This window comes from Ornithodoros turicata, unplaced genomic scaffold (genome assembly GCF_037126465.1).
Source record: "Ornithodoros turicata isolate Travis unplaced genomic scaffold, ASM3712646v1 Chromosome23, whole genome shotgun sequence".
NCBI lineage: Eukaryota > Metazoa > Arthropoda > Arachnida > Ixodida > Argasidae > Ornithodoros > Ornithodoros turicata.
The window spans coordinates 3,165,207-3,189,215 of record NW_026999342.1 but is presented as its reverse complement, the minus strand read 5'-3'; the positions used below and the strand labels follow the sequence as shown (position 1 = coordinate 3,189,215).

The 24,009-nt window shown below is 43.9% G+C and overlaps 2 protein-coding genes across 2 annotated transcripts; both read right to left on the bottom strand.

The window, feature by feature from the left end:
* Positions 1 to 2,737: 2,737 nt before the first annotated feature.
* Positions 2,738 to 7,388, bottom strand: LOC135373332 (uncharacterized). The gene is made up of 6 exons (XM_064606552.1): positions 7,374 to 7,388; positions 4,554 to 4,718; positions 4,294 to 4,480; positions 3,968 to 4,072; positions 3,520 to 3,675; positions 2,738 to 2,952 (listed from the first exon to the last, which is right to left on the bottom strand). The coding sequence occupies exons 1-6, from the start codon at positions 7,386 to 7,388 to the stop codon at positions 2,738 to 2,740; spliced, it is 843 nt and encodes a 280-aa protein (XP_064462622.1).
* Positions 7,389 to 14,227: 6,839 nt separating this feature from the next.
* LOC135373331 (uncharacterized) lies at positions 14,228 to 19,201 on the bottom strand. The gene is made up of 6 exons (XM_064606551.1): positions 19,154 to 19,201; positions 18,921 to 19,030; positions 15,908 to 16,125; positions 15,568 to 15,720; positions 14,382 to 15,430; positions 14,228 to 14,281 (listed from the first exon to the last, which is right to left on the bottom strand). Exons 1-6 carry the CDS (start codon positions 19,199 to 19,201, stop codon positions 14,228 to 14,230), a joined length of 1,632 nt encoding a protein of 543 aa, XP_064462621.1.
* Between the last annotated feature and the right edge of the window lie 4,808 nt (positions 19,202 to 24,009).

The window sequence follows — 24,009 nt, the reverse complement described above, 5'->3', positions numbered from 1 at the left end:
AATACATTTTTGAGTATCTTGTACATGTCTGCAGTGATCTGCTTAGAGCAGTTATGCGCCATGGCATGCGTGTGTATTTGCTTCGTCCTTTGTGCCGCTTATGAGGTGTCATGATGACGTGTGTACACGTGAGTTTCTTGACGACATTCGAGTTGTTGCTTCTGTGGACAACGTGAGGAATTTTTCTGAAGACAACGATCGCACAGATTTTCAATCGCTACAGGGAACATCTAGTGCACGCTATTTTCCGGAAGGAGGGCGAGAAAACCCGTGGAAGCTTCTTTCTTGAAGGTACGTGAAGGGAAGTTTTCTTGTATATAGTTTTTGCTGTATCAGACTGTTCATCCCTCTGGTTTGACAAACATTTATCGTTATTTTTTCTTGTTGAAAACGTATACGCATATTCTTTGTATGCATAGAGCTACTAAGCTTATTTGGAGACTCTAGGTATGCCTGTGGTCACAACCGTCTACGTTTCGAATATGGCAATTTACCGTAATGAACTTTTATAGTTTTGTGACTGCGTGGAGCAAATTACTTTCGTAGATGCAGACATGCTCACTCAATTTGGTAATCACTATTCGATATTTCGTCTATTATCAAAATCAATACAAAGTAAAAAAGTCAATACAAAATAATAGACACCTCTTTGGTTATCGTACCTGAACTGAATTTTATTTCTAGGTGCATACCACCAGGGCTTCAAGAGTAGAGCAGAGGAAGGCGAAACCAGAAAGAAAATGAAGAGAGTCGCGAAACTGAACGACAAATTAAAGTGTCTGAAAAATATTTAGAACCTGATGACCTCAATACCAATAAAAAGTCTTTGAACACGAAGTCGTGCTACGGGCGCTCTGCGTTGTCAATGCCTTCAGGTTACTCGATAAGGTAACTCGAGCGCATCACGATGGAATATTTTGCCGTCGTACGTGGCTTGGCACAACAACCACTAGCGGTTACGTTTCCGCAGTGCTATGGATATCCACCAACATGTTTCGGCGGAGGTACGCAATAGAACGTTGCCCCGATCGACATAGGAAGGCATCAGGTCACAGTAACAATTGTAACAAGTTGTGGATACTGGATGAATTTGTATTGGACAAACTGGTAGCAGGGACACATGAGGCTTGTCCTGTTGCTTCTTGTTCGTCATTGTCTCCCCTCAATCTCAAGGAATGTCATTATCTCCATACTGGTCGCTTGCATCCTACTGTTATGTTCATAATCCTGCATGTCAGTCTCCCAAACAGCCAACACATGCAAGCGTTGTTATTACAGTCAGAAGCACTGAATTCAGTGTTCCTTGAGTGTTCGCTTGTAATCAAAACACCAAACTGAGTCACTTTAGGCGTAGTATTTTATTGTCTGTGTGATGCAGACAAAAACGAAAGCTATATTTATTGTACTGCAGGTGAATAAATAGGTGCTGATGAGAAGGTGATAACTAGAACTGTAATTGCCACGATACATAGCATGTTTTATACAGATACATAAGCAGATGCAGGTTTCATTGCAACAACCATGAGGACAGGAGATTGTTCAAAGCATTCTATGATACAAGCTACTCAACAAGATCAACCTGCTCAGCTGAAGGCAGGGTGCTTAGCCGACGACAGTGTCAGCGTAACACAGTGTCCAAGTCAAATAAAGATGGAACGATCAAGTTACATTATGTGTCATTGAGCATTTCAGAGATCCCCAAAATACGATGCACTACAAAATACAGTGTCATTTCTCGGGTGCATACTGCCATGGCACTGTTGAAAACAATTTGTTCACAGAACTGCATTCTCTAGTGCAGACAGATTTTTACAGGTACAAGCGAACCTTCTGTAATAATTTCTACTGCAGGATAAGTTTTGCTTAGTAATGAAGGGAATCACATGAAGACATCATAATGAAGACCCATTAATGAAGAATGACTTTCACACGAAAGCAACACAGCACACTGTGGAGCCCTTCGTTCTTACCATTTATGATAGACAAAGTATCCTGCCACTTTTTCAGCACAATGAAGTTAGACGCACTGCTTGTTCTATTTTGTTTTTCCCTTTTCTTCTGTTTGTTTTCCCCACTCATTCTCATCATTTTGTAAAACCATTTTTATAGATATCATTTTGTAAAATCTTTTATAAAAACCATTTTACAGCATAAGTTTACACTGTCACATGGAACAGAAATCCAAATACGCAATAAAACTGGTATTATTGGACCCCAGCACCATCCCCGTTGAAAGCCCGAAGATGCTCTCTATACGCTATGCAAGTAGGCCAGCTTTTAATGCATCCCCTGAGCTTTTCCCAAATGTGGGTAGAACGGTCTCATTACGTTGCTCTAAAATAGGTGGCTTCTTTTTCACCATCGTTCCTGTCTGCGAAAGCCTCCTTATTGCTGCTCCCTTGGTGGACACATGTGGTATTGTCATATGATTTCTCCAAAAGTAAAAAAAAAAATTCTATCTACATTCTTCTAATGGTTGCAGTCACTTCAAGATCAAGAAGACAAAAACAGAATTATCACATGTCGTGAAATACTATACACAGCAGCCTGCCACTGTCTGGCTTTTTCGACGACTACCATACTTCAACTGTTCAGAATAATTCAATTCTTGTTGGATCTCCATTCCATTCTAATTTGTGAAAAAAGGGAGGTGGAATTATTCCGGAATCACGAACTTAGCCTCGCAACTCCACAGCCCTGGTCAGCACGTAACCAAACCCTGCAGTTGCACTCTTCTCTATGGGTGCTGCTGCACATCTCCACCTCCAAGTCCTCGTTGTTGTCCAAACCTCGTGTGCTGTGATGCCATGACCGAGCTCAGATCTGGACGTTCCCCATAGCTGGAAGTTCTGGATGGTAGGGAAACCTCCTGAAGGGCTGCTTTCGCAGCATCAGAGGTGGGAAACTGGGTGACCCGTTCACGGACTGCTGCATTGAGGTCATCTATGTAAGCTGTAAGCAAGGAAAATACATAAGCAGGTGACCAAATGCAGTGTGTACGTACGTCAACGTGCATTGCGTACGGGACAGCTGTTTTTTGGTACACAAATATTTTCATTTCTCTGTACTTATATATTTACTTTTACTCGCAAATAAATTTATCTGCAGCAGACAAAACGAAGAAATAATATTATTGGTGAACAGTGGTTCTGCTTACAAAAGGTTGCATCCTCCTTCACAGGAACAGCAATCCATGTCGTCGAACCTTCGATGGCTTCAAGCGGTGCTTTGGCTCGCCCACATCATCATTGCTGATTTTACGGCCAGAGTTTGCATTAAAATGCAGCGCTGCTAGTGTAGTCCTAAAAGACAATGGATGGGGCATGAGCGCGAACAAACAAAAAGAACACCGTTTGGGTCTGCTAGAGCATTCCACGGGCCTAAATTTGTCGTCCCCTCTCGCACCCAGGGCTATATCGGCTTACTGGTCGCGGTCAGCATGCCCTTTGCAGTGCTCAAGTGTCCACCATATTCCTGGAATCTGATGAAGGTTCTATTACCTTGCGATCATCATCCCACTGTCTGAGAAGCTGACTGCTTTTGGTGCAAAGTGGATCAGGACAGAGTGGTACGTCTCCAACCCAAAAGTCTGCTCTGTGGGAGAAAGCTGGGGGATGTCCTTGATGAAGTTTGCTGCTCGCAGGATGCTCGAAAGTTTTTGGTACGTTTCCGTCCCTAAACACAACACATAATTTTATTTCATTCAGGAAACGGATACAAACTTCACTGGCAAGATGGTCGCCTTCAAATTTGTAGTCAGAGGCAAAAAATTGAGCATTGGAGAGATAACTGTCCACTGACTGTTTGACTGTTAAATATTACATGAGACGACCTTAGTAAAGCCATTCCCGGTCTCCCAGGTCACCATGGAAGCAGGTTGGATGGAGTGAGTTGGGGTGCGTGTGGATGTTGACGACATGCCTCTTGATCGTCACCCATTTAGCAGGAAGCAGCTCTCCTGACTCACTGGTGCGAGCACACCAGTGCAAGTGACGAATGATGCTTTCACACCACCTTCCGAGCACATGGTGACGCTTGGACTGCGCAGCTGCTGCAATCTTCTTCTTGATGCCTATGCACAGAATATATAGGGTTGTGTAGCGGACAAAGTTCAATACATGCAATGATAAAGGTGATGAGGTAAATTTGGAATAGATAAAAATGAAAATATGAAACATATTTTCGCTTATTGCATGTTTTCCTGTATCAGATGGGGGGATATATTTATTAGAAGAAAGAAAAAAACGGAGGAAAGGACAGCCAAAGGCCAGATAGCTTATTAGCAATGCATACCTTTTGCAACATGCCACACATCAAAACGGTGGTTGATACTGGGATGCCTCGTCTTAAGGTACTTCTTCACTTGAGAGTGCCTGTCCGTGACAAGAGTGTCAATTCGCATGCCCTTAGACACAAGGTGCTCCAAGCTAAGTTCCAGGCCTTTCTGCTCCATGCAGTAGCTCGATGATACAGCAGTTGGCTGTTGTGGCACAGAAAATAAGTCACCACAAGCATGGTGAAACTGTCAGTGTAAAGATTCCCAGATGATATACCTTCACTACTTCGAAGTGCACAATCTTGTTTATGGATGTGTCCATAAGGGCGTAAGTTCCGTGGAGGGCAGTGTGACCTGGAGAGTCACAACGTGCATCTCCAGCAAGGTGTAGCGGCTTGTCCTTTAGTTCTTCAAGCAGTGCACTTTGCTCTTTTGCCCATACCTTCAGCAAAATATGCAAATTAAGACATAAGATGGAGGGTTACAGGGTTGATCATGTTTGATTGTCCAAAATTTCCTGTAATGCATCAAGCTTTTCTGTTGGCTATTGGAAAACTTATTATCTATGTCCGATGAGGCTTAATTAGTGCAAGCATAAATAAAATATCATCAGTTCATCTTTTTAATAAGTGGAAATGGCTTGGCATTTTGTATTGCAAACTTTTGGAGCACAGCCATAAGCCGAAAAATACTACAATAATTGAAACTGTAGATCTTTTATGTGCTCTGGTAAAAGTTTTTTTAGAGTTCTGCAGGGTTTGGGGCTGCCTTTTCCTATCCCTATCTTGGTGTCGCCTTTTCCCAATCAACATCAAGTTGTTGCTCAAAGCGAGGAGAACGCGAGAAAGCTGCTTATTCATATTTATTCGAAAGAGAAAAAATAGATAAACGAAAAATTCCAAACCTTATGCGGCACACCCTATATATAATGCATGTCCCAGGTTGTACTGTGCATTCTACACACATCTACACATATTGCAAAGGGCTGTGAATATCATATGAAATACTAACGTCAGTTATAGCTGGAAACAGGTAGCATTTCTGGTACTCCAAGTACTGGCTCCTATGTATTCTGGCGACACTCATTATGTCGAGCAGGCGAAGTGACTGGCTGATGTTGCTGCCAGAGAACAAGATGGCGGAACACATAGCTATGTTTCCCACAGGCCTGCCCTCAATGAGTGGTTGGCTGTTCCATCGCCAGCAGTGTCAAGCAGGGCAGGAAACCACAGCACGGACAAGGGATCCCACAACAGTTAGGTGTACTGATACATCTGTTGACGAGCATTCCCGGCATGTTTGAAGGAGGTCAACCAAGCAGGAACGTGAAACAAGAAACATGTCTGGAGTTTGCTTTGCAGGTTGCCTTGATGTCTGGCATCCCAAGCTATATGGAAAGAAAAGAAAACCGCTCTATCGATTTACTGTGTGATTTATAAGCTTTGTGCCACTTCTTTATTTTTATTTCTGAAGAACATGAACAATTAAAAAAGAGACTCCTTCACCTCTGCTCTGTCACTGCACAAGAGCATCCTAGCAGAATTGATTACGTACATAATTAAGGTTGCGAAAAACAACAAAAACAAAAAAGAAACAAACAAAAAAGAAAGAAAAGAAACGAAAGAAAAATGTGCAAAAAAACGAGGACAGGTGTATTCGTGCCTGATGTTTATGCTCAGCTTGTAGCACTGCTCAGCTATTATAACTTTGCTATTGTCACGCACACAACCGTAAAATTTATGCCTATGAATAATATACCGTGTGTCTCTCTAGAAATAAAATAGAAAAGCCCAGAAATAAACGCTAGGAGCCACGTACTCATCTTCGTCGTTTTCATCTACTAAGAGCTGTGTGTTGGACATGTCTAGTGGCAAGTGAAGCCTGGGATATATCCTTCAGGAAGTTGAAGCAGTCATCGGTTCCACGCTCCTAACAAACCCGAACAGCTGAAGCAAATGAGATGGACCCTCTGCTCATTTCTTGATTGTCAATCGCAATGCTTCTTTCATTGTGAGATCGCATGCCACCGGGAGCAACCAATGCTGAAGACAGGAGGTGCTATGTTGCTCATCGTGGACACATCGTCGATCGCTTTTGGGAATGTGGCAGCCAGAATATTTCCTCCAGTGACGATAGATCAATTTCGAGAAACGCAAAGAAAATCACGAGCTACAAGAGGGAGGTATGGCAGTCATTCATGAGAACAATACACCAAAATGAGCATGGAAAATTGAACGAATTTGGGAACCCTACCGGTGACACTGAAGTAAGGCAAATCATTGTAAGCGAACTATAATTGTCTAATGGCCACAGACCAAGGAGTGGGATACACAACACTTTTACGAGGGGCGTTCAAGTCAAACCGGGACTTTTCATTTTTCGTAAAAGTAAAATGAACTTACAGGCGAGAAATTAGTTTTATTTTTCAACGTAATCTCTAGCTGCACTAATGCACTTGTCCCAGCGTTTCACGAGGGCTTGGATGCGAGCAGCGTAGAAATCCTTACCGTCGCGTAGCAGCCATGATCGGACCGCATTCTTGACCTCGTCGTCACAGCTGAAGTGGCGGCCCCCAAGGAACGCCTTCAGTGTCCCAAAGAGATGGAAATCTCTGGGGGCGAGGTCTGGACTGTTAGGGGGATGTGGCAGCTCCTCCCAGCCAAGTTCTTGTAAGGTGCGTGGCTTAAGATGCGCGGTATGCGGGCGTGCATTGTCCTGTATAGGAGGAGGACTCCTTTGTTGATGAGGCCCGGCCGCTTTTGCTTCAGCCTTATGCACATCCCTGAGAACCTGGCAGTAATATGTACTATTGATGGTTGTACCACTGGGCAGAAAATCAACATGAACAACGCCAGCCTTGTCCCAGAAAACCGTGGTCATGACCTTACCCGCAGACGGGCTCTGAGCCGCCCCGGCCGGGATCGTCCTGCACTGATGTACGGCCGTCTCGGAACCGTTTGCACCACTCAAACGCTTTGCTGCAGCTAAGTGTATCGTGGCCATACTGAGCCTGAAGTCTTCTGTGAATTTCAGATGATTTTACGCCTTCATTCACGATAAACTTCATAACAATTCGCTGTTCGATGTGCGCGCTCACCTTGTTGTCGGCCATCGCTTGTCCAGCACGTGTCTTTTGTTTTGCACAAACTTTGGACCACCACGTGGTGAACGCAGAGGCCTGTCGCGTTGGAAAATGACGAACTGAAAATGACGAAAAAGAAGTAGCGCGAGCCATTTGTACACTCAGGAGAAAGAAAGTCCCGATTTGACTTGAACGACCCTCGTACATCAGTATGGTTGCACATTTGACGGCTACTAAAATCGTAGTCCCTACTACAAGATATCCCGTCTAAGACAGACATTGTGACATACCATAAATTGGGCACAGTTCATGCAAGTTACTCATATCCAGTGTTTTTTTTTTAATTATTATGCGAAATCATAAATTGGGAACAATTAATTAAAAACTTCTAATCCCTGCTATGATGTGATGAAAAATGTGTAAATTAGAGAATCGGAGAAAAAACCAACACAAGTGCCTCCGTCTGCCTAGGTGTATTCACTGCTCCACCTATTTCATTTTATTTAGTTTGCTGCATCTTGGCTGGCCCACCCTGTACTTGGTAAACTGATTGATGAAGCACGGTATACACCACGGCTCATCTTTCCCACTGCAGTCTGGGTTTGCTGCTCACGAGTTGCCACAGCTGTTTGGCAGCTCTGCGTTGCTCGTGCCCCCCTACATCTCTGTGGTTCCCAGAGTAGATGGTCGCTGTTGTCAGTCTCCTCATTTCTGTTAAGGGTCTTTGAAATGTCACATAGAAAATTACCTGTTGAGCATTAGTTTTGTTAAAGCAAGCTGTTAACAGTTACTTGCTTTAGTAAAGCAGACTTTATCCTTACTACTGCACATTCAGCTAAGTCATATACCAGGTTGTTAAACAACTTGAAGTATCCAGGTGCATAAGATTAATTTTGTAAAGTCAAGTGCGGAAGATATTCTCATCTCTGTACTTGCATGTGCAACGTACTTTTTGAGTGACTTGCTCTTCCAGTGCATAGCTATTGAAGTGGGATATGAGGTGGAATGCAAACAGAGCTGTATGCTCGTGTATTCCGTTTGCAGAGTACTTTCGAATCTCACAATCAAGGTATCTTCCTATCCTAGTAATGATTACTAGGATAATGTCCCAAAAGCTCATTTGGCCTCAAGCAACAATAAAGTGTACGATTGATCTTAATTATAATATTAAGTGCATGTCGCCCACCCATAAAAATTCTGCAAACAGTTAGCAGTGTTGCGCCCCACATATCTGGTGAACTGAAAAAACGTGCTTTATGATGTAGTTATATTTTGAAAGATGGAGGAATGTAACTGCAAAAGCATGATCACCTTTATGAAACTACTTGTGACTGCATATGTATCAGGTAAATTCTTCCGCAGTAATATAAAAATAAATAATAGAAGAAGAGACGACGATTTGCAGCTTTGTAAATGCACTTTTAGTCCGCACCTGGTCCATGTACCTGGCTCTTCGATAGATGCAGTAAATAGACCTCCGTGATACCATTGCGCTTCCAGATTTATGCTCCCCTGAAGAGGCAGAATATGAGAATGCTCTTTGAATAGGGCCTAAACAAAAAGTAGGAACACTTACCCTTCTCGGCGATTCGCTGCACGATGGTTCAGCGCTGGCTCCGTCGTCGGGTTCCGCGAAAATGGACGGAACAGTGTCCGATTTTAGCACTCGTCGCGGTCTCTTTCCCGGCCGAGAAAGTCCGAACTCTGCTTTAAGTCTCCGAGTGACATCGGACACTGCAAAGCAGTCCTCGCTGAAGTGATCAGAGCAGAGTTTACTGGACGCAGTAGGTTCCTAGCCATGCCGACGCAGTTTCGATAACCACAGTGCTTTCAAACGATAACACGTGGGAAACCGGAAGAATGACACTCCAGAAGCATTCCCACGGTTGTTCTCACAGTGCACGTAGCAGCACACGTCTCTTCCCATCGATAACAATCGTAGGAAGCACTTTGCAAAAAGTTGCCGCAAACTTTCGAATCACACTAGCGGACAAACGCCAGTAAGCAGCGTCTGGCGCGCAAACAGGCAAGCGGTAGTGCCGTATGGCTTTGCGCTTACGTACGTCACATGAGAACTCGACGCGGCTGTTACTCGGGGCCGACCGCGGCGAACAAAACAATCGATTACAAATCACACGATCCAATTTCTTCGGAAATATTTTGCGTGGTGGCTCTCAGGAGCATTAGGATCCATAAGACGATGTTTCCTAGTCCTGTATTTCCGACCAGACAGTCCCTTTAATAAAGGTGTCTCCTTCCTGAAAAGCGGAGAAGCCGCAGCAACCCATGGAGGTTCCCTATACTGCCCACGAAAGCTGGGAATGCGTCACTGCAGACAAATGAGTGTTCATTTCTCAGCACCGGGCGCCACAGCTGGGGTTACCGACCTAATGTCTGGTTGTTTCCGCTTCACAAGAAAGGTCATATGCCTTCTATATGCCCCGAACAATCGCAGCAAACTGAACACCTGGGGGTTCCGCGCCCTTTAAATTCCCTTTGAACAGTTTAAGGTAACACACCAGGAAATATTTAGATACGGAGGCAAAAAAATAGACGATGTCAAGTTGCCGGTGGTGAGTAAATCAAAGAGTGATATTCAACGATAGGAGAAACTTATTTATTTACACGTGGTAAACAAGACTTTCGTGCACGAGACTGCACTTCTTCAGCTTCAGGAAATATTTAGTGATACATTGTTTAATATTCTTTTTTTAATGCACTGCATTAGAATTTTTTTTTTTTTTGCAGCGTACGTATGCTGCGGATCGAGGCTAATCCTTCTCCTTCTATCGTTTTTTTGTATATTGAGTAGGGTTGCCAGCAAGCACAGGACACGACATCAAGGCCATCGAACGAATGTTCCAAGATCGTGGCTCGCTGGCTCGCTGGACGTACGGACCCGTTGGATGTAATGGCTCGATGGACGTAACGGCCCATGGATCTAATGGTCGAAAACTGACGTAATGGCTCGTTGGGTGTAAGGGCACGATGGACGTAACGGCCCGTTGATACGTGTTGAACGTGAGGTTTAGTGGAAGAGGGCTTTCTTCGTTGTGCCTCCTGTGTGACAATGATGTAACGAAATATGATTTTGTAAAGAAGCTTCGAAATGTTATGCTGAATGAATAAAGAGAAATGCTTTTTTTTAGGTTCAACATTTATTTCTCGCAATTATGCATCTGAAAATACAGTGAACGTGCAGGAGCTCAGAAGACAGTTCTTTTATTTCAGAATTGACAGCGTACAGGAGCAATATGTAAATCCGTTGAATTCAATTTCAGGTTGGAATGAGCAAACGAATAACAAATGCCCTGCTGATCTTTAAATTTTTGTTGCGCTACCTATGTGTTGGGTGTATCACAAAGTACTTATTACGAACAACTGTCTCGCTAATTTCAAGTTAGGTAGCCAGGTACACGTACGGTGTTCTCTACCGAAGCAAGTGAATAGGGATCCACGATCCAGCCTTTCAAAATCGACATCAGTGTGGTGGACAGGTTGTGCCTCAAGGTTGCGAAACCAATTACTCGTGCGGTTACCGGTGCTGCAACTGCTAGAGCACTAGAAAAACAAGTTTCAGAGTACCGCCAGCATTTACGCGATTGTTATTGGCCGAATACACCCATGTGAACGTGGTACACCTTATCCCTTTCATTTATATATTCGTTTGGTTATCTCTTGTACGTGTAATGCTGCCATAGATCACTGGCCCTGTTGGTTATAATACCACAGCCTGGCGTCTGTGTTTTTAAATCAAATTGTATAACTGAGATAATATTTTCCCTACCTAGGGAAACTTTTTTCGCTTTCTAATGGTTTTGGGTTCGTACACACAGTAGTTTCTGTACCTTCCAGGATCGTCTGCACAGGTAATCTCAAGCGAGCTTACATAAAATTGCATTTGTCGCAGAGCGGTAATACAGCGGGCCCAATAGGCGATTTCAGAAAATCCCATGATGCCTAAAAGCGCGGTGCAGCGTGGGTACCCGGTTAACAGGAGAGAAGGGGGAGGAGGAATGCAGAGAGAGTTTTCCCATTTCCCTCCTTCGCCTCCATCGTCCCCACCGTCTCCCAACCTGGCCAGGATTCCGCAACGCAGGGAGAGCAGGACGGATAGCGAAGATCAGCTATTTTCGCCGGCCATCTCATGGAGTAAGTTGATGCAATAATGGTGCAGTAACCTTTACGCCGCTTGCAAATCATGAGCGTCCCGCGAATAAAAGCAGTTCGTCCACAACACAGAGAAGCCTCTCGTAGAAAGAACGGCGGTTTCGGTTTCCTACCACACAGCATTGTATTTTCATTTAATTCATCTACTTATGGCGCAGGCGAGTATCCTGCGAGTGGAGACAACAATCCGCACGACGTAGGACAGGTTACCATGCAGCGAAACTGATTAGTAGATGTGTACGTTAGATAATTTGGGCCGTACGTGTGACTAATCACGTGTAACGTATAACATTCACGCGGACGGAGCTTACGACACAACCGCTGGCTAACAACTGAACGAAGTGTTCTATTGCAGAGCACTTAAGCAAAACTGTTGATTTTTCTTCTTCTGTGAAACATCGCTTTGCTGAAGCTTGGCTGCCTTATAGCAGGTATACGGCGCGTCGCGTTTCCCGGTACGCGTTTTCATCGCGCCGACTTATAAGTCATCGCGCCGATCAACGCCTGAAGAATGCGATCATGAGTGCGTTCACGGAGCACTGATAAGGCTGACACTCTTTTATAATAATTCGGGGTCTACGTCGCGAAGCAACTACGGCTGACACTCTTTTCGGTGCCGCTTCATCGCAAATAGTCATTTCATCTCCGACCGTAGGATACTTACTATTTTAAACTTCGTTCTCACCAGGTTGACCCACTCCTGCATTGATGGTTTACCAAAGGGCCCTTGGACTAAACAGCTCAAGGATTTCCCAAAAGGTTTCTGCGAGAAATCTATTCTGGACTATCAGGAAGCCGTGGGGGCCAGTAAGCATTATCTGGAGGGATATGCAATGTTCAAAGCTGAAAAGGTGAAACATGTGCTGCTACATCACTCCACAAGCACAACAGTGAAAGGAAAAGTAAAGGCATCATACACACTCCGAAAGCAGTACCCCGTTGTTTTGAAAGTTGCTGCAGCTGGAAATGTCACAGGCGGCCATTGCAAGTGCCCCAGTGGCAAAGGGGGTGTCTGCAAACATGTGGGTGCACTAGCATGGTTTGTTTTGGATGTACTTCGTACAGGAAACTCCTACATCCCCGATCCAGTGTCATGCACCGAGAAGCCACAACAGTGGGGGCACAGAAGTGCTAAAGGTAATCTCAACTGCCGAGAATTCCAACAGCTTGTATTCGCAAAGCATGTACCTGGCAGATCTATAGTACAAGCAGCAGGGCCAAAGCTAAAGCATGAAGTGGGACCTACCAAGGAAGCGCTTCAGCTGCTCGCTGATAACATCATGAAAGACACTGGTTCACATATGCATGCCAGGATACTTCAAAGTGTCAACTACGAACCGGTAACGAAGAAGCGATGTGCCCTGCGCCCTTTGCAAACTGTTCGATCTAACCCAATCAGCCTGCCCACCAAAATACTCTGGGTCGACGATGCGAAGCCGTACACACCACATCACAGCCTCAGTCTAAAGGAAGCGCAGGAGCTTGAAAAGCTGACACGTGGACAAGGCTCAAACGAGCTGTGGATGAAAGAACGGTCTACCAGGATTACAGCGTCCCACTTTGGCGATGTAGTTCGAAGGAAGGCACCAATCAACCAAAATATGATTGACAGAATATTCTGCAGAAAATCTCACAGTACGAAGTACATGAGAATAGGACAAGAAAACGAGAACCCTGTCCTTCAGAGGTACAATCAGGCAAGAAGTCTTGACGTTTTTCCAGTGGGGCTGTGTGTGAACCCAGGAATTCCTGACCTCGGGGCATCACCGGACGGCTTGGTGTACGAAAGGGACACTGGTGATTACGGGCTTGTTGAGGTCAAGACTCTGGCAAAAGCAAAGGACAGTAACCTACAAACAACAGACGCCATTGCTTGCAGCATGACACTATTCCTAAAGGATGGAAAACTGAAGCACACACACAAGTATTATTATCAAATACAGGGACAACTAGCTTTGTCAGGGCTACTTTGGTGTGACTTGGTTGTGGATAGTGGCAGTGGTGCTCCATTTGTTCAGCGGATCCCGTTCAACCAAGAGCTGTGGAGAGACGTCATGCTTCCCTCGTTACTGAACTTCTATGACGCCAGTCAGAATAACAACTCTGATTGAATGGTGCAAGTGCATAACAGGAACTGTATTTGAGATGAGAAAGATCCCCAGTGGAGAGCCGCCGATATTTCGAACAGAGACTGTGCTTCTTCTGGAGAAGAACAGTCTCTGTTCGAAATATCGGCAGCTCTCCACTGAGGCTCTCTCTCATCATAGGAACTGTATTTGTAACATAGACAAATTATTACAAAATATGTACATATTGACACAGTGAGTAAAATGAACGAATATATGTGGGACATCCAAAAGTAACCGGAGTGAAACCATGGTCCCTCAGCATTTTGCAGCTGCGGCTCAAGGAGCATTTGCAGTTTTTTTCTCGTGGGCCAAGCTGCAGCCGAGACTCCCATCATGCTTATAAGACAGCTGTGGCATGGCCGCTTGGGAAAGCCACTTATCTACAACTGGAGCTCAGTGTTCTCATAAGCATCATGAAGGTCTCAGCCGCAGCTTGGCCCAAGAGAAAAAAGTGTTCTCTGAGCTGTGACTACTAGATGCAGGGGCACCATGGTTTTATTCCCGTTTCTTGTGGGTCCACAGAAGTTTGTTGACAGATGATGTACTGTGTTAACGTTATATTCACGGCTATTAAGCACGATTACAGCACAGCAGCATCCTGCTTTCTGTCAAGAAGAGGGTCACCTATGAAATTACATAACAATGCACAGGTCTTCCACATTGGGTTTAACAGTCTTGCCATTGAGTTGCAAAAAACATATCTTAGGATGCGGAATGTTTTAACCTGCCTGATAACACGCTCCACGTGAATCCGTGCTTTTGCAATAGCCCTAGTTGTACTTTCATCTGCAAGAGACAACTGAGAGGCACCATTTAAGAATGGAGGAATGTTCAGGTCAACTTTGAGGTCAGCAAGGTCCTCTTTGATCAGAAAGCCTCTGTCTGCCATGACAGCATCTCCTTCCTCGAGCAGCTTGTACAACCCACTTTGCCGAACCAGTGCCTTATCCGAAATCCTTCCAGGCGCTAGGTCACTAACAAATGTCACAAAAAAATTAGGAGCAATTCCGATCAGACCTTTTGCTGTGTTGTGGGACTTGTACTTGGAATAGGTGTCACTTTGAACACGAAAGTCACTTGGGGTTTCAATGTACAGCTCCGTGCAGTCCAAGATAACTCTTGTTGACGGGTAAGACTCCCTGAACACTTCAGGCATGAACTCGTCTACAATGTCTCTGCTTGGCCATATCGGTGTTTTGTCAAGGTACTCGCATAAAAATTCTACCCAAAATGAACACAGCTCACTGATATATGCTACACTTGTCGAATACCTGTACGCAAGGTCTTGCTCAAGGAGCCCAACCCTTAGTCTCGTCAAAACAAGAGCCAACTGTTCTTCCAAGCTAAACAAAGGAGGTCTTCCCTTATTTGAACCTGCTTTGCTCGACAGTCTCTTATAGTCCTCATGACCAGCACGAACAAATTCACAAAACGTTTTAAACGGCTCATGGGTCGTGAAGCCGGTGTAGAAACGAAGTTTGTCACTGTCCTTTAGAACGTCCGATGGAGTTGGTTTAGGCAGGTGACGCTCACTGTGTTCATGTCGCTGCAATCTTCTCTGGAGTTCTTGAATATGTGACTGCAAGTTTTGTCGATCCACCTGTGCAGCACAAAGTTTCTGTTCCAAATCTTGAACTTCCCTGGTGTAAGCTTCCAGACGCTTTGCACTGGCATTCTCAGCATCGCTCTTCTCCTGAAGCAGCCTTGAGTTCAGTTTCCTGAGTTCCTGATTTTCTTTTGAAAGTAGTGCAAGCTCCTCACGAATCTTTGATTCTGCAATGAAACGACAGTTTATTCTAATTTCTGAGCAGAATTGCATGCACTGGAAAAATAGGTGCTTCCGAAAGCACAGCAACATTCCACTCTTTGATACGCCTGTCTTAAAAAGGAACAACTGCAGCCCTTCGTACCTTCTGCTGCATCATATCCATGGTGTGACACACTGAAGCTAGACTCTTGTTCGGAGCACGATACATCAGTTGAACTGAGCCCTTCGAAGGACGTCTCCACTGTTGTCTCATCAGCCACTTCGAGAAGAGACGGCTCTTCATTAACAGAACGACCTAAAAGAGAAAACATTGACGAGTAAGCTTCATATACCAGGATATTCTCAAGTAAAAGCATACTAACGAGATAAGTAATACAGTCAGCAATGAGGTTATAGTCATGACCACTTTTGCTTTGTATAAAGTGAGCAGACAAGCATGCTCAAAGCCAGTAAAAAGCTGTTAAAATACTATGGATACTCACATGTCTGATGTGTCGTCTGAATGAATGTACCAGGCTTCAACAACCATGGTACTTTGTCCATGTATTTCCTCTTGCCAAGGACGTTGAAATGAGCTCCACAGATCCTGTGGCTTAGCCCTGGCTTCCAGGATGCCGGTACGGTTGTGTTTTCGACAAGTGCCTGAACCCAGAGGTCACGAGTTGCTGTGTCTTTCGGGAAGCAATGAAAGGAGACATCCCTGTGGCGTGCAGAGTTGTGTCTGCAGCTCGGAATGCAGCACTGAGTTCCACCACGTGGAGTAGCTGGTGCCATCACTGGAAAAGCAACAATATTGTATTGCTCTTTTTTGCAGCCCCTAGCCGGCACATACATGGCATCTGGTGACAAAAGTGCCACAAAATTTTTACGAAGAATATCATCTGTAAGCAGTAATCTGTCGTTTTTTCTCTATTTTTCCCGTTATACAGCACATGCAACACTTGAGCAACGCCTGCTACTGTGCCATTGCTCACTGTTCACTGTAGTTCAAAATGTGACGTGATATTCACACACGCTGCTGGGCCACTTGGTCAGACCCTTGGGGCTAAAAGCGCTAAAACACTGACAAGTGAGCTAAAATTACATGACAAGCTGCTAAAAGGCTGTTTGTTTCTTCTTTTCCTATAAACACTTTTCGTGTTTAATTGATTCGTCCGTGCTTTTAACCCTACAATGCCCTATTAACATCGCGTGTTTTTGAAGCGTGCACAGATCACCTCGCACCGCACCACTCACATCTCGCGAGCACTGCGTGACGACAACACTTCGCACTGGCCGATACAGCCGTTTCGGATGACTTGTCTTAAGTTCTTTATTGCCACTCACACTCAAAATCACCGGAAACACGGTGACGTTTTTTTCTGCAACGCGAATGTGATCATGTAAACGCCGTAAACACGACACTGGCGGGGGACTTCTCGATTCCCCCCACTGATATTATGTATCACAGTTGCCCTGAATGCAAAAATGTGAATCGGGAGCATGCTTACCTTGAGTTGCCTTCTTTCGGCGGTCGGTACAGCAATAACAGGAGACGTGAAAATCAGAGCATTACGGGAGCGAAACATAGAACGTACGTGCCGCCATATTTCACGATAACCGGCTACCCACAATTCCTCGCAACGCAAAGGGCACCGGGATACTCCGCGCGACGCTCCTTGGGATTTCCTGAAATCGCCTATTGGCGTGGAAGGGAAATGGCGGCGTTGCCTGGTTACGTGAGGCGAAGCCAAGTCAAGCCAAGGGTTAGCGGTACTCTGAAAGTTGATTTTCTAGTGCTCTAGCAACTGCTACTCTAGCAACCGGGGTGCGCAACCCGTTCACAGGGCACAACCTGGCTGCCCGCCATTAAAGTTGCATTGTGTGAATAGACCCTTTTTAGCGGTTGAAATGTATTAATTACCTTATCTTAATTAATGCAACACTGCACCAAGCCGTAACGCCTAAATGTTTCATGAAATTCGGTAAACGCCAGCTGCATAAACGATAGGAAATGCATACATTTTACTTTGAAAATCGCAATTGCGTTGTCAATGATACAGATGCTAATCTGTAAGCAGTCTTTACATGTAAAGTAAAGACTGCCCGATGAGCTCAGTGAGCTTGCCAACCTTCTTGAAGCATTACAGAACCGGGCTGCTCCTTTTATTACTAATGTCTATCATTATCCTTCAAGTATTACAGCTATTAAACAATCCATTGACCTTCCTGAACTCGACACACGCAGGAAATTTATGAGGCTCTGTCTCTATCACAAATTCTTTCACACGAGTTCATTGAGACCCAGTTTTCTGTTACCAGCTGTACATATATCATCGCGACTGGATCACCCCTTTAAAGTTGAACCTTTCTCAAGTAAAACCACACATTTTTCTCGCTCTTTTTTTCCTCGATGCACCACCGAATGGAATAGTCTTCCATTGCCGCTAGTCATCACTCGTGATATAACCGCTTTCAAACGTGAACTTTTGCATTTTCTCCAGATTTAAGTTACCTTACAATTCATGCATATTATTTTACATGTATTCATTATGTGTCACTCTAAGTATATATCTGTTCATCTATCATTTTACGTGTATGTCTAGCTGTAAATATCGTGTTATCTTGTTCTTTATTTATCAGTGTGCCTAGCAGTGTGATATATACGCGTTTCATCTTGCTTGTTGTTCATGAGTGTATCTAGCTACAAATATGCGCGAGTTTTTCTTGTTTGTTGTTTATCTCGTTCCTTTTCTTTTTGCTCTGTAACTCCCTCCCTCATGTAACGCCCCATCGGGGTAATTTGAGGTATTTGCATAAATAAATAAATAAATAAACAGCGTCGTAAAGCGTAGGTATTTTTGTGTTCATCTGTTTAATAAATCTCCCCAAAAACAAGTTTTAAATTAAAAGTACAGGTATTGAAAGACTTGAGTGTCGCGTCATTCTTTCTCTCCCGTACGAAAATTCCGGAATCAAATTGGAATCCGGTCCTGATCCCGGATGGTTGATCCGGTTTGATTCCTAAATTGGGCAGGATCACTGATCGGCATATGATAAAATTGTGATAAGGCTTTATTCAAAATGTTATCAAATCCGGATCAAAATTGTACCGCCTCCTGACTAAACTTTGATCAAAACATGATTCAGAGCACTGATCAGAAACTGATCGGCTCCCAATAAAATTTTGGCACAAATTCATTCAAAATTTGATCACATCTGGATTAGAGGTGTCGTAACCCAGATCAAACTTGTATTGTCCCCTGAATAGCTTTTGATCAAAACGTGACCTATTCCTGACCATTCCGTGTACAGATAGGAGCCGATATCGGATAATAGCCTGACTCAGTTGGTTTAAACCCCAGCCTCAACCCCGGGGTCATCCGTATGCCCAACGTGCGTTTCAAAAGAAGTAACAAATGTGTGAGTATATGATATGCATTTATTGAAAACCAGCAGTAAATTCATTTACATTTGTCGGAAACAGCTTCATTCACCATTTCTCTCTAAGCTCACGGAGCCGCGTGCCCGTCGTCTTCACAAGGTGTGGCAATCCCTCCCAGGCGTATGCCAGAAATCTCGCAAGGTGGGACTAATATGCTTGACCCAGTGATGAGCTCAGTGACCTGCATGGACGCATGGAAACGTTCTGTAGACCAAAATTTTCGTGCCACAATGAATGTACACATGAATATGCCCGAATCTGACACGATGAATTGAAAATCCAGTTACAAATAACAGGTACGTACCTTTTCCTGGGGGCCGGAGTACTTGAGTTGTCGTTTGTCAGTCGACATGTTGCACCCACCCCAGGATGATGCGTGTCGGACCGCCATTGCCAATGAGGTGGCCGCCATATTCTGGAGGTCTGCATTCAACCCAGGCAATTTTTGTAGCTTCCGCACCAGTCTCCTGGCATTGCTCAGCAGGCGATCTAGTTCTGTGAACATATTTTGTACAGAAGAAACACAGGTAGAAATAAATAAAATAAGAGTACTTGTTGAGGGCAGAAAGGAAAAATTACGCCGCATACTCACCTCTATATGTTTCGATTTCAACAACCTTTTTCTTAATGTGCTGACTTGCTCACGGAGTGCCGTAACTTGGTCGATCAACTTAATTTCTCCCAGCATCTGACGGGCCTCGTGGGGTTACGTAGTTCGAGTTATCGCACCTTCGCTGTTGAAAAAAAAAAGGGGGGGGATGAACTTCCAGGATGATTTTCGCTTACAGTTCCGGATAGTATGTGTCTGCGAGCACAGCAATTTCCTCAGCAAAGTACAGTGAGCTAAACAGCTAACGCAACACAATATACCAAAGCTAATGAAACAACAAACCTGTGACGCTTGACCAGGAGGAATCCAAATACCATGGTGATTCGCGCCAAAGCTTGACGTCCTCTTCACGTGGAGCCGGCGGCAGAATGGAAAATCCCGGGCGGGGTGAAACGAAAGTTTTCCAGGTCACCGCGGAGGATAGAGGCTAGAGAATTTGCTGGCCAATGGTCGCCCTTCTGTCCGTCATTGTTCACGTTCTGCCAGTGTGACTGAGGTTTCTTTTTGGAAAAGCTGTTCTTCTTGAGTAAATGGCTCCAAATGCGATTTCATATGACTTAGGATTGTCGATGTCTGATGCGACATAACGGTGTGACACGGTGTTTTATTATTATTGTTGCTAAGCCGAGGAATGTAGGAATGTTTCCGAAGTCGGAACGTCACGGAGGCATTTACGTGAATCACACGCGAATGCGGCGGAAGAAATACTCAAATGTTGCAGTGCGTGAATATTAATTGATTAACAAATATGTATGAATTAACAAAATGTTCCTGTGGCAGGCCACCACACGCGCTGCCGGAAACACAAGAAAGATGTAGAGTGCAGAAACAGTACGGCGTAGAAATTCTAAAATGCGTACTGAAATATATGCAGCTTCGAGAAAAGTGAGAGCGCCCACAACATAAAGGTTGTTTAATTTCGTGACCCTGATTTTCGACAAATCGGGCACAAGGCATGGTGTTCAGATTTCACATTATATGCTGAGTGCACCGTGCAGTTAGAAAAAGGCAAAATTTCAAAGCGAAGTCCTTCTGTAGTGCATTGTTTTCATTTACTCAAATCTGGTTTACAAAACTTCATTCACAACGGGGTGCACATACGATGGGTTCCACGAGAGGATGCCATTAAATTCCCAAAAATAGTTTTTACTTAAGAAAATTATCCAGCTACTTGGACTGCACTCAGACAAACTTTTGCCACTGATTGGGGGCCGTTTAAATTCGTGCCACACGTTAATTAGGCTAATTTTGTTAATTGAAGTCGTAAACTAGCCCAGCAAAGGAAGCCTTTTTCTGCATTAATCTGGAAGCCCATCGCACTAGCACGCAAATGCACTCAAAATCGCGCGGTTTTTCACAAGGTTTCTACAGAAATTTGGCAGTCGCAAATTCGCTATTGGATGAAGCGCGATCGCTGGTATTTACGTTTGCCGAATTGCTGGCTCCGTTCAAATACTCTTCCTCCTGTGCGAAAACAAAAGAAACCACGCCGCAATCGCACGTATACCCTTGTCAAAGTGTCTGTCCTCAGCCACCAGCCACTGACAATGACGACGACAAGACCCTCGATCGGAATAAAACGTGTCGCTCTTTCCACTTTGTCTAGAGAAAGGGGGAGCCAAGAATTCCGCAAACGCAAAATTCCACCTACCATACTTCCCAAAGCGACGTATCTTCGGCTGTCAAATTTCTGTACAAATCTTGTGAAAAACCCAGTGACTTTGATTGGAATAGTGTGTATTGCGACAGGGTTCCAAATCCATGCAGAAAAATACTACCTTTCCTTGAATAATTCGCGAGTTCAATTAACAAAGTTAGCTTAGTTAACGCATGACACCAATTCAAACAACCTCATTCTGAGGCAAAAGTCTGTATGAATGTATTTCAAGTACTGTTTTTGCTTTTATTTTTTGGATCAGCGCAACCGAAAAACCGAACGGTTAAATGCAGTTAATTCCCGGCGTTGTGTAACAACCACAGAAACCAATAGTGGCGGGCTACGAATTTCGAGTTCACGCAAACATTATAGACCCAACATTAGAAAAGTTTCGCTCTCTCTGTACAGAACTCCTTTAATGGGTTTTAAACTGAAAAAAAAAAAAACGGCCCAAGCCGTTTTCTTTCCGGTAGGCCGGGGCAGGCCTACCGGACCAGGCCCGGGTCCGGTTGGCCTGGTGTTAACCCGACCCACATCGACCAATGCCAGGTTCGCGTTTGGTCTGCGAACTAAACCTGACTAGCTTGTACTGGCCTGATCAAAACCTGGGTGTTCCGGAATCCGGGACATTCCGGTTTTCTTCAGGCAGCATAAAGGCAGATCCAGCCCGGAACAAGCTGGAAGAGACCTGAACGACCCCGGATTCCTCTTGATCCGGCCTGATTAAAACCAGATCCGGGCTGATCAAGTTTTATCCGGAATTTTCGTACGAAACAGAGAGCGATTGAACGAAAGAGAGAGGGCTCTCTCTCTCTCTCTCTCTCTTTCGTTCAATCGCTCTCTGTTTCGCTCAATCACGAATTACCCCTGTAAATTACGGCCAATCCATCTACTTGGTCGGCACAAGCGTAATAAAGCGAAATTTTAAAAGTCCATTTACTAGTTTCCACTTGTCTGAAGTCCTCCTTTACCCTCTGCAGAAACTGTCCTTCTCCAATACATCGTTCTTCGAGATTGTTTATTATACAAACATTATATATATTGCAAAGTATCCCATCTCCAAATTTTCTTACAGCCATGTTCAACCTAAGATGAGCATGAGAGAACTGAGGTTCTGAGGCTGGAACAACATAGAAGGGACAAATACATACAAAGCCTCAACATCATCGTTCATGGTCTTCATCGTTTTTGAAAAACATAATATAATCAGCCCAAACCAACATGGGTTTCGCAGGTCGAGGTCCACAGCTACTGCTGTACTTTCAGCAACTGAAATTCTCAACAGTACTATTAATAGAGGTGAATACTGTGTTGGCATTTTTTTAGATTTGAAGAAGGCCTTTGATACAGTTCAACACAATATCCTCCTCGCTAAATTGTCTAAATATGGTATAAGAGGCCACTCTTTAGAGTTTTTCTCCAGTTACCTCAGCAATAGAACACAAACTGTATCTATTGCCGGGCACCACTCTTCGTCACTCCCAATACATACTGGCGTCCCCCAGGGCTCGGCCTTAGGACCTTTGTTCTTTATTTTGTATGTAAATGATTTCCCTAGTGGAATGTCTTCAAATTGCATTATGTATGCTGATGATACGGCGTTGTTTTTTACTAGCAAATGTATAGATACAATTCGAACCAACATTGCTTCTTTTATGCCATTGCTTCTCGAATGGTTAGAAAACAATGCCCTTGAGTTAAATATATCGAAGACAAAATACATAGTATTTCGTTCGCATCGTAAAAGTGTTGACTTATCAAAATTTAATATTATCATCAAGGGCTTACCCATCGAACGCCTTAATAGTATTAAGTACCTGGGTGTTGTGCTAGACTTCCATCTTAACTGGAAGCCACATATTTCACAAGTATGTTCTAAGTTATCTCAAGCGTGTGGTGCTTTGTACAGGGTGAGCAAAATCTTCCCTCTGGCTGTCTTAAGAACTCTGTATTTCTCATTAGTCCAATGTCACCTCTTATATTGCGTTGAATCATGGGGGCACACTTATAAAACTTACTTAAGACCCATTGAACTTCTTCAAAACCGTATAATTCGCACAATATTGAATGCACATCCTAGGCAATCATGTCTACCTTTGTATGAAACACTGCACATTCTGCCATTTAACACACTGTGTTTTGAAAGGACTGTATTGATGATAAGGAAATGTATTATTACTGAAGGGCTAGTTCTAGGTCTTCATTTTTCCTCTGCAACTCGCACCAGCCGCTCTGTGTTAGGGCATCATCTCTTAGTACAACAACAAGCGAATGAGCATGGGATGCGTACTTTACAATATCAAGGTGTAATTAAGTGGAATTCCTTACCACTATCTGTAATTTCATCTAGGAACTTTAAATTAGCATTACATAGGCACTTACTTCACAGTACTGGTCTTGAATCAATATAGATAACACTGTTTAGAATTTTTGTGACTATATTTTTAGTGTAGTAGTATTGGGGTTCAGTGTATACTGCTGTCATATATTTGTTTGACATGTTTCTACGGATCGCACTAGCTTCGGCTATGATCCGGATGGCCTTTCAGCCTTAATGTATCACTTTTATGCTGTCACTGAAATAAAAAAAAAATCTTCTTTCATCGTTCTTCATCGTTCATGTTCAACATAAGAAGGGCATCCCGGGCGCTGAAGGAGAAGTTGAAAATATATTATTATTATTATATTTTGACTACGAAAATAACTAATGGCAGATGTGTGTATAATCCGAATAAATTGCATGTATAATGTTTGAAGATTATATTGCCTTCGGTGGTTAAATTTAGGTAGAAGAAGAGACTGCCATGCCCTTCTTAGCCGGGAATATAGTAGAAGGGATACATCGAATGGAAAGTGTTTTGCGATAAGAGCTCTAATGTATATCTATCAAGCT

Excerpts from the sequence above, each read along its gene's own strand:
- LOC135373332 (XM_064606552.1), bottom strand. Across the intron at positions 4,481-4,553 it reads TGCACTTCGAAGTAGTGAAG|CCAACTGCTGTATCATCGAG; the intron begins GTATATCATCTG and ends GTGCCACAACAG. Across the intron at positions 4,073-4,293 it reads TGTGTGGCATGTTGCAAAAG|GCATCAAGAAGAAGATTGCA; the intron begins GTATGCATTGCT and ends TTCTGTGCATAG.
- LOC135373331 (XM_064606551.1), bottom strand. The coding sequence starts at position 19,201 with ATGTCGACTGACAAACGACAACTCAAGTACTCCGGCCCCCAGGAAAAG. Across the intron at positions 19,031-19,153 it reads ACTCCGGCCCCCAGGAAAAG|GTCACTGAGCTCATCACTGG; the intron begins GTACGTACCTGT and ends GCGTCCATGCAG. Across the intron at positions 16,126-18,920 it reads GACGACGGGCACGCGGCTCC|GGATGTCTCCTTTCATTGCT; the intron begins GTGAGCTTAGAG and ends TGCACGCCACAG.